The sequence below is a fragment of the Octodon degus genome, unplaced genomic scaffold (assembly GCF_000260255.1).
Source record: "Octodon degus isolate 3935 unplaced genomic scaffold, OctDeg1.0 scaffold00079, whole genome shotgun sequence".
NCBI classification, from domain to species: domain Eukaryota; kingdom Metazoa; phylum Chordata; class Mammalia; order Rodentia; family Octodontidae; genus Octodon; species Octodon degus.
Window position 1 is genome coordinate 10,455,614 of NW_004524655.1, and position 10,267 is coordinate 10,465,880.

Consider the following 10,267-nt stretch of genomic DNA (forward strand, 5'->3'; position numbering starts at 1 on the left):
TTTTCATAGCCTTTCCCTTATATGTAACTTTTATAAGAAACCTTTTCCTGTGTTAAAGTGTAAATTCTAAGACTTAATAATACAGCTCAAGAGGGCCAGAGCGATGGCTCAGTAGAAGAAGTGCTTGCCTGGCAAGTGCAAAGGCCTGAGTTCAATTCCCGGTTCTGCCAAAAATAAATAAATAAATAAAATTTTAAAAAGGGAAGAATATAGAAAAAAGAAAGATCAATTACTCACCAGCCAGATTAATCACCAAAGCTTCACTGGGGCACCTACATCATTAAGTCCTAGAAAATCCACAGCTACTTACTAGATGAAATTAAGTGATCAGTAGCCAGAAGAGAGGTCTGAGCAAATAAGAATCTTCAAGATAAAGTCCCACTTTCTCTTTAGTCCTCAAACACAGCGCTTAAAACACAGACAGGGCCAGCCAAATAGCTCAGTGGACTAAAGCACCTGCTGAGGCAGAGTGCAGCGGCCAGGTTCAATCCCAGGCTTACAGTGCCATCCCTGTCCCCGAGGCGTGCTGAGACAGAGACTGAGACTGGGCATGGTGGCACATGCTTGTAATCCCAGCGCTAGGGAGGTGAAAACAGGAGAATCACTATGAGTCTGATCTGTATAGCGAGATAGTGTAGAGCCTGTACCAAATACATTAAAAAAAAAAGACATAAATGCATTCAGAAGCATCATCAAACATTGTCAGAAGGCCCAGAAGATGGCATATCTGATGACACACTACAGTAAGCAGGACGCTCTCTGCTCGTATCTTTTATTTATTTCTTGGTGAGGGCATCGGACTCAGGACCTTGTATGTGCCAGGCAGGCACTTATGCCACTGAGCCATCTCCCCGGCCCTTCTGCTCTGATCTTACGGGTATCCTCATCCTAAGGAAAACACAAAATTAACAAGAAATAAACAGTAGTTGAAGAATGATCCAGTTAGTAGAACATCCTTTAACATTCCAAAGGTTCAGTTTTTGTTGGTTGGTTAAAAACCAAAAACCAAAAAACAAAGCCCTTGGTGATAAGCCTTTCCCCAAAGACAAGAGCTTTTCGGTGATATGCGGGACCTCATAAAGAATTAGCTTGTGGTGTCCGGACACCTGTATCCTATCAGCCCTACCATGCTGCCTAACATTAAATAAGGCTTTCACCCAATCTTTTCCTAAAAGACAAGGAGCCCAGCCCTAGTGCTCTCCTCCCCACCTCCTCCTCTGCCAATGGAAGCCCTTTCTTTTTGATACAGGATCTCTCGCTTTGTTTGCAGTTTGGACTCGTAGTGATCCTCCTGACTCAGCCTCCCTAGTGCTGGGATTAAGGGTGTGCACCACCATGTCTGGTTTTGAGCCCTTTTTTTTTTTTTTTTTTTTTTTTTTGCGGTACCGGGGATTGAACTCAGGACCTTGCACTTATTCTACTGAGCTATGTCCCTGGCCCTTGAAGCCCTTTCTTATGGTGCCTAATATAATATTCACTGAGTATGACAAACTAATCTGTACCCTTCCAAATTTCACATGGTGAAATCCTGAAGCCCAGTCCCTCAGACTGTGACTGTATTTGGAGATAGGGCCTTCTGAGAGGTGATTACATTAAAATTGAGGTCACTGGGTAGGGCCTAATCTGATCTAATGGATGGCTCTTTTTTTCCCCTCATGGTACAAGGAACCGAATCCAAGGCATTCTCACTGGGCTACATCCCCAGCCTTTAGAGACAGGGTCTCGTTAAACTGTGCGGGCAGGACATGAATTTGTGACCCGTTCGCCTTTGATTTTGAGTGTGCTGGGATTACAGGAGTTCACACCACATCGGCTTGATGTGTCTTTTTAACTACAGAACAATCGAGACACCCAAAGAGGTACCAGCAAAGAAACACCATGTGAAGAGTCAGTAAGAAAGTGCTATCTGTAAGACAAGGAGAGACAACTAAGCCTGATTTTCTTGAACTTCCAAAAGTGTGAGAAAATAAACTACTGTTTAGTGCACTCTCGTCAGTGGTAGTTATGGGGCAGCCCCGGCATTACTACCACATTAAGCCCCCTCAAGTCTGGGGGCAAGTAAGCCAAGGAAATAAGCACCATCGCCAATAGATGTTTTCCTATAGAAAACCATTTCTGTTACGATCAGTGATGAGGAGTGAAGTACAGCAGTACTGTCCCAGGAAACGTGAAAACCACACTTGACAGAAGGACACCAGACAAAGGACAATTTTATAGGATTCCATTTCTACCTAAGATAGGCAAAGTCATAGGGACAAAAAGAATGGTGGCTTCTAGGAATTGGGTGTGGAAAGAATGGTGTTATCACTCTTGGTATCAAAGTTTCAGTATTGGAAGATGAAAAAGCCCCAGAGCTAGAACTGGGTATGCAGTTCAACCGGAGTGCGTGCGTTTAGTACGTGTGAGGCCCAGGATCAATCCCAGAACCAAAAAAAAAAAAAAAAAACATTTCTAGAGCTACATGGTGGTGATGGTTCACAACAACATGCTGTTCTTAATACCACTGCACTCCACACTTAAAAATCATTAAAATGGGGATTAGCGACATAGCCCAACAGAGAACTTGCCCAGCAAGTGCACAGTCCTGGATTCAACTCCCCAGCACCACACACACACAAAATTAAAATGCTACATTTTATATTATGTAGACCTTTAAATAAACATATCTGTATCTATAACTTCAATTCCAACAACTACAGTTTTCAAAGAAAAAACATCACTCCTTGAAGCCAAACAGTTGTATGTTATACAGGGAAAACTCCAATGGGCAGTCAGGTATGGTGGTGCACACCTGTAATCTCAGTCTATAATCTGAGCACTAGGGAGTCCGAGGCAGGAGGATCACAATTGCCCAGGCTGGGCAATTGAGGCGGGACCCTGTCTCAACCCCCTCCCCTCCTTTCTCTCCTTTCTTCCAGTTAGGCTAGTGTAATGCACACTGACCCTCAAACCTTAATCCAAAAAAGCAGTAGTAATCTCAGTCAAACCTCAGATTTACTACTTGATAACCTGCCAATGCCTCCAAGAGGCCCATTCACTTACTTACTCTGAACATGGAGCCTTTTCAAACCACAAGGATGAGCTGCAGCAGGGACTCCATGCTTCTGGGTCCTGAGCATACTGCTTGCCAGGAATCTTTGTCCTGTGGGAATGGCAGTCACACACACAGGCCCTCCCACCCACAAAACTCCAGGAAGGGAATGTGGATTCTTAAGTCAGGAGCAAATGAGGCAAAAGAGAGAAAGAAGCAGGCACATGCTCTAGACACTTTCAAGTGAACGGAGCCATCAACTTTCCTGAGCCATAGAACCCTTGTAAAAATCTGTTCTGGACTGTTTTTATCCTGTCAGATCTGTCCACTCAGTCTCCTGCTCATCAGCCAATCCAGAGGCAGCCACAAAACTCTAAAAGCGCAATGACGAGGCCAATGTGAAGTCTGGGTGACTTCTGATGGCCTCACAATTACTTACTCAAACCAACTACCTATCCAGTCAGTCACCTAAGGGAAAAACAAAGTAGTAACCATCCTGTTGTCACCACATCTCTGGAATTTAAAAGGCAAATGAGGCTGTTCAATAAAAGAGAAAAAATACAGGACAGACAGCAACTCCCGTAAGGGGCAATTAGGAAACAGAAGAGGTAAGAATCTGGCTGGAGGGGCCGGGGAATTGGCTCAGTAGAATAAGCGCTTGCCTGGCAAGCACAAGGGCCTGAGTTCAAAACCCAGGTTCCACCAAAAAAAAAAAAGAATCTGGCTGGGATTGTAACTCAATGAAAAGAGCATGTGTTTAACATGCACAAAGCCCTAGGTTAAATGCATGTGCACACGCGCGCGCGCGCACACACACACACACACACACATTCTCTCTCACACCCCCATACATGGAAAAGGACAGAGCAGGACACAGGGACTAGTGGTACGAATCACAAAATCCTCCGACCTGAAAGAAGGAAGGACCTTCTACCCCCTGAAATCCCTTGCCAGAGAAAGGACACTGATAAAAGAGGAAGGGACAGATACAGTCAATAGGATGCTTACTTCCCAGGGAGCTGAGCTTCCTATAAGAGCTACACGGAATGCTGACACAGGAGACCTGGACATACACCCAACTCCCATGCTCAAAAACACTTCATGCGTGATATGATGTGGATGAACCAAGAACATTATATTCATTGAAATTAGCCAGTTACAAAAAGAAAAAAAAACTGTATGATTCTACTGATAAGAGGTACTTAGAGCTATCGAACTTATAGAGAAAAAAAAAAGTGGTTTCCAAGGACCAGGGGCAGGGGCCAGGGAGATGGCTCAGTAGAATAAGTGCTTGCCTAGCAAGCACAAGGGCCTGAGTTCAATCCCTGGTTCTGTCAAAAAAAACCAAAACCAAAACCAAAAAAAAAAAAAAACCACCAAAACAAACCAAGTACCAGGGGCAGGGAATGGAAACTGAGTTTCAAGTTGGGGAACATGAAGACACATTTATAAGTAGGTAGAGCAGGCAGTCACAAAACAACATGAATGTAGTCGATACCATAGAACTCAGAATTTTAAAATGGGTATAGGGGCAGGGGAGATGGCTCAGTAGAATAAGCACTTGCCTGAGTTCAATCCGTGGTTCCACCAAAATTAATTAAACAATTAATTAATTTAAAAAATGGTTATAATGGGTTAAGTTGTGTATTTCAACAAATAGTTAAAACAGTAGATTTTTATGTGTTTTGTCATTAAAGATCACACACTTGCACAGTCTGGAGTAACAGGAGGTGAGCACGGATGGCCCCAAGCCTTTGTAGGTAGTTCTCAGACAGGCAGCTACTGCCCCTACCCTCAGCTACTGCATTTCTGCTAATGAACCAAAGAAGCTAGAAGGTTCCCCAATCCAACTGCCCTCTGAAGGCATGTGTGTGTATACTTCTCTCTAATTTCCAGGCTTCTTCTTCTTTTTTTTTGTTTTTTTTTTGTATTTTAGGGGAGGGTCTAGAGGGTGTTCAGGGCCTCACTACTAGATCAGACTCATAGTGATCCGCCTGTTTACAGCCTCCCAAGAGCTGCGATGACAGGCACATACCACCAAACCCAGTCTTAATTTCCAGGCTGCTAACGGCTGCATTTTCTCCTCTGTAGCCCACACTGTGCCAACGGCAGGGTTTGCAAAGGACAGGACTCAGGGCCATCTGTTATCTATCACCTGAGGGGCAGGCACTGGGTGCACAGAGCTGGAGGGACATTGCACCAACCCAGTCATGCTTTTTAGCAGAAGTGCGGGGCAGCAAGAAGACTGCAGGGCCACCATGTACCAGAAGGACTGGGGCTTCCTGGGCATGGTGCCACACACCTGTAATCCCAGCACTTGGGAGGCTGAGTTAGGAGGATTGTGGTGAGTTGAAGGCCAGCCTGGGCCACACAGTGAACTCAACATCAGCCTGAACTATATAATGAAACCCTGCCTCAAAGACAAGGCAAAATAGGATCCCAGCTTTGGCACTTGCTGACGGCATCCTTAAACTGTAAATGGGTAGTCCACTATCAGATAAAGAAAGAACTCTGGGCTCTGGCACCATGCCTAGCGCACAGCAAAACATGATGGCTTCAACTGCTTCCCTTGATCACCAGCACCAGCCGCCTTCAGCTTATATATCAGTGCACACTCATCCAGCAGGATTCTGAAGTTATGGGAGCCAAGCTACCATGTTTGTCACTGTAGAAGACCAGGGTCACTTGCACCTTCTTCCACGCTGTCATTTTCCTCATTATTCCTTTCTAAGCCAGGAGGCCCCACAGCCAGCTAAAGAACATCAGCAAACAGTCCAGACAGAGATAGATGGCCAAGCCAGTGTGGGCTCCCTACCAGTCACACATGGCCAAATGTCAAAGGAGACTGCTGGGAACAGAGTCCAAAGGCTTTTGGGGCTAAACAATAGGCGTTTTAAAACCTAGAAGGACTCAAGCCCATACGATGTACCCTAAGGGGAGCTACAGACTTGGAGGATAATGTAGGTGTGTGTTCAGATGGTGACAATATTCATCACAGATGAGGTAAGGCAGACGGTACCCATATATACATTTGCTGTGAACCTAAAAGTATTCTAGAAAAATTGTCTAGAATAATAAAGAACTAGCCAGACAAGGCAGCACCCCGTCATCTCCAATAATGCCATCCCTCTGGGGGGCTGAGGCAGGAAGATGACAAGCTCAAGCCTAGCCTGGGCAGCACAGCAAGCTGGTGAGACCCTGTCTCAAAATTAAAAAAAGAAGAGGACTGAGGATATAGCTCAGTGTCAAGGTCCTCTGTTCAATCTTCAGCACCTAAACAAAAAGAAAGAAAGAAATTCTGGAAAATACTGCAGTTTCTTTTTTTTTGAGACAGGGTCTCGCTATGCAATTCAGGCTGGCCTTGAACTCTACTCTCGGTGATTCTCCTGCCCCAACCTTCTTCTGGCTGCTGCATGTGCCACCACAGTCAGCTGTTTTAAAACCTTTTGGTGTGTGTGTGTGTGTGTGTGTGTGTGTTTTGTTTTTTATGTAGTTAGTTAGTACAGGGTCTTACTACACAGATGAGACTCGTAGGGATTCTGCTGTTTTTGGCCTCCCAAGTGATGGGATTACAGGTGTGTGCCACCATGCCCAGTCTCATTCGCTGTCTCAGTGGGCCCTGGGGGCGGAGCCGGCGTGGCAAGCTGAGAGGTTCCCCCACCACGTCTGCCTGAGTAGGCACTTTAATCCACTGAGCTATCTGGCTGGTCCTAACCTTTCAGTTTTTAAACACTAAACATATCTGACAGAAGAAACGAAACCTAATAGGGAATACATGGGGCCTTGAAGACATTCAGTGAAAGATCCAAGAAGTTCTAAACGTTATAAAATTAATCTCTGAGCTGTTTCTTAGAATCTACCATGTCCTTCTTCTCGGGGCCTCACTTTCTCCTAATTTTTACTATCTTAAAGCTTGATGAGAGGGGCCAGGGATATAGCTCAGAAGCGTTAGTGCCTGCCCGTCAAGGGCAACGTTCTGAGTTTGATCCCCGGTACCAAATAAATAAATAAATACATGAAAGTTTGATGAGGGTGGGCAACTCGGCCACATGTATAGGAACTGCAGGAAGGGCCAGGCTTGACTTCTTGGAAACTCAGAATTCTCTGCCAGCAAGAGAGTATCACTTCAGACTGCAGGTCTTAGCAAAACCTTATTTTCTTCCTTTATTAATAATGTGCTTGGGTCAGGGAAATGGCTCAGTGGAATAAGCGCTTCCCGGCAAGCACAAGGGCCTGAGTTCAATCCCTGGTTCTGCAAAAAAAATAAAAAATAAAAAAAAAAAAATAAAAAAGTGCTCCTGTACCAAAGTCCTGAGGACCAGTTCAAGCTAGTTCCCCCAGCCAACAGCTGGCAGGACACAGCCGGTGCCCACTAACCACAGGGCAATCCTCCAGACCCCGAAGGCGCTGATGTGCCTGCAAAGCAAGCCTCTGAATACTATAGCTTCTCATCCCTCCACTAAGGACTTCAGGACTCCAGTTGGGCCAGGCCGCAGGCAGGTCCCTAAAACAAACAGCACAGAGTGCTGAGCACAAAAAGGCAGCTCCACAGAGCCAAAAATAGCCTCACTTGTTTCAAGAGGATTCTAACAAACCCAGCACAAGCAACTCCATCAGCAGAAAAAGAAAAAAAATCAATGAAGCAGAAAAACGGATCAGACCAACTGGAAACAGGACTTGGAGAGTCCCAGGAGCCTCAGACTCCCACTCCACCCAAACCCACCAGCCTACCCTGCTCCTCTTACCCCAAATGCAAACTGTGTCCGGATCCTAAAACTCATTCCCAAACACTTCACGGCCTCTGTACACAACACAGAAGTTACTGTGCAATAGGTTCAATCTTACAGCTGGGGTCAGACTACAGATTGAGAGGTGAAAATAAATAAGCACACGTGGGTGCTAATCCTTGAGTAGACTGAGAGGCAGGAGAACAATGAGGGATTAGAAAGTAGGGTGGGTTAACACGCACAGAGGTTTGTATAGGTAAGAATGGGTGACACGGCCGGGGAGACAGCTCAGTAGAATAAGTGCTTGCCTAGCAAGCACAGAGTCCTGAGTTCAATACCCAGTATCACAAATAAATAAATAAATAAAAGAATGGGTGACACTATCAAAGCCAGGCAGATCAAAACGGCGGCTCTGCTTCAGTCCCAGATAAAATCTTCACCTAGTTGATTTTCAGGGACCCAGTGAGTCAGAACTAGGTGTCGCCTGACTTTCTTCCAATTCCAATCTTTACCTCTTCCGACTTGTTAACAAGGGAACCTGACACTTCCAGGCCTGGAAACAGCTAACACGTCTTGGGCTCCCAAACGTGTCATGTAACTTCTCTAGGAAAAAAAAACGATGCAGTGGCAGAGGATGTCCCAAACCTAGATCAGTCTCCACTGAAAGGATCTGGCCGAGGCGGCAGAGATGACTCTGGCTTTACTTATCATTGTAGAGAACATGGAGCATTGGACAGGGCAGGGCACCTCTTTCCTGACACATGTGATTTCACTACCAGTACAGCACTAAACAACCAAAGGAACAAGCCACCTGTCATCCACCTGACCAACCTTCCCAACAAAATCCCATGCCAAACACTGAGAATCTGCATTCAGGAAGAAGGGGTGGAGTTAGCTCTGGCGCAAGATGAACCATAAGCCACAAAGGCACTTGAAAATCATTTAAGGAAATATCTACCGATTTTTTCCTCAGAAACTTCCTTTGGTATTCTCTCCCAGTAAGAGGCTTCTGCCTAAATGTAATTGTCCTCACCAAGAGTGGCACCAGGTACCCACCTGTATCTCCATGGAAGGTGCTGTCCCCATCACTGGGCCAGATCTGCCCAGTCTTTCGGACACCTACAATGGTCGCCTCGGACACCACGACCTGGCACTGCCGCTGGCGCTTCTGGCACTGAGGTGTTGGGGGACTGCTGCTGTCAAAGGACTGCTGGGAGTTCTGCGAGGGGGAGCGGCTCTTGTCCCGGAACATACGGTAAGTGGTGGGGCTCGGGGACACTCGGCTGGACTGTCCAGAAGAGAAGTCTTCTTCACTGGAAGTGAGGTTTTCATTGGAGCTGCAGTCCGGGGTGTAGCCGCCTCCACTGTCCTCAAAGCTTCGGGGGGAGTAGGACCTGCGGGGCCAGGTGAGACGCTTCTCCTGCTCTGACGTGCTCTGGCTGCGCAGGAGTGGGCCCTTGCCCTCCCCTTCCACCATCATACCCCCAACGTAGATGCTCTGGTAGGGCTGGTACTCCAGAGCGGGCCAAGGGGGTCTGCTGCCACCATTGGCACTGATCAGGTTGTCCTTCAGGAAGCGGGGGTTCAATTCTGCGTCCTCATAGTCGCCGTCGAGGCCGCAGCTGCTTTCCGAGGAGCGCCCACGGTAATGGGGTCTGGGCACATCCCCCAGGGCAGATCCAGCACCTTGCTGGGATTTTTTGCGCTCCATCTGCATGGCCTGGGTGCCCAGGGAACTGATCCGGTCGGACACCTCTTTGTCGTTGACCTTCACCAGGCCGCGTTCGTGGTGAAATTCAACGTTCACGTAGAACGGCTTCTCTGGGTCCGCAGCGCCAGGCTGACCATGGCCCTTGCGAATCCTCTCGAAGTTGGACCTCAGCGCCGCGACGCTGGTGGAGGGCCCTCGGTCGTCTCGATCCACGGGGGCAGCAGCCCCAGGTTTGCGTGCGGTAGCCGGCTTGGCCTTACCTGGGGACGCTTCTCCTTCCGGATGAGCCTCGGGCTCCTCAACAGGCGGCGGATCGGTGCCGTCGGCGGGCGGGGGCGCCGGGCGCGGCGTGGGAGAACGAGGCTCGGCATCGTCGTCGGGGGGCTGCGCGGCGCGCCGGAAGCCCCACCGCTGCCGGTCGTAGCTCTTCTTCTCCTTGGCCAGCAGCGTCTGCAGGTAGATCATGCGGAAGCGCTCCTGGTTCACCTCCTGTTCCAGGCGCCGGATGGAGGCCTTGCAACGCTCCAGCTCCTGCTCGATGTCACCCACGGAGCGCAGCTCCATGCGCGGTGGCTCCGAGTCCGGGAACTGCGCCTTCCACGCCTCTGCGAAGCCCACCGGGTCCACCATGGCGCGGCCGGTCTCACCTGCGCCGCCCGGCTGCACGCGGGGCCCGCCTCAGTGGCGGTGTGGCGACCCCGTCAGGCCCAGCCCAGGACGCAGGGCGGCCCCCATATCCCCGCGCGGCGGCGGCGGCGGCGGCGAACAATGCCCGCCCCCTCCCTGGGCAGGTGAGGC

General features: G+C 48.3%; 1 protein-coding gene and 1 pseudogene across 1 annotated transcript in view; one reads left to right on the forward strand and one right to left on the reverse strand.

Annotated features, from left to right (window-relative positions):
- Nucleotides 1-10,267, reverse strand: part of Bcr (BCR, RhoGEF and GTPase activating protein) — a 162,826-nt gene extending 152,559 nt beyond the window's left edge. The window contains exon 1 of the mRNA XM_004636328.2: nucleotides 8,815-10,267. Coding sequence (XP_004636385.1) covers nucleotides 8,815-10,099 — 1,285 coding nt within the window. The 5' untranslated portion in view covers nucleotides 10,100-10,267. The remainder of the gene's footprint in view (nucleotides 1-8,814) is intronic.
- The window catches only part of LOC101584179, a 4,748-nt pseudogene continuing 4,578 nt past the window's right edge, over nucleotides 10,098-10,267 (forward strand).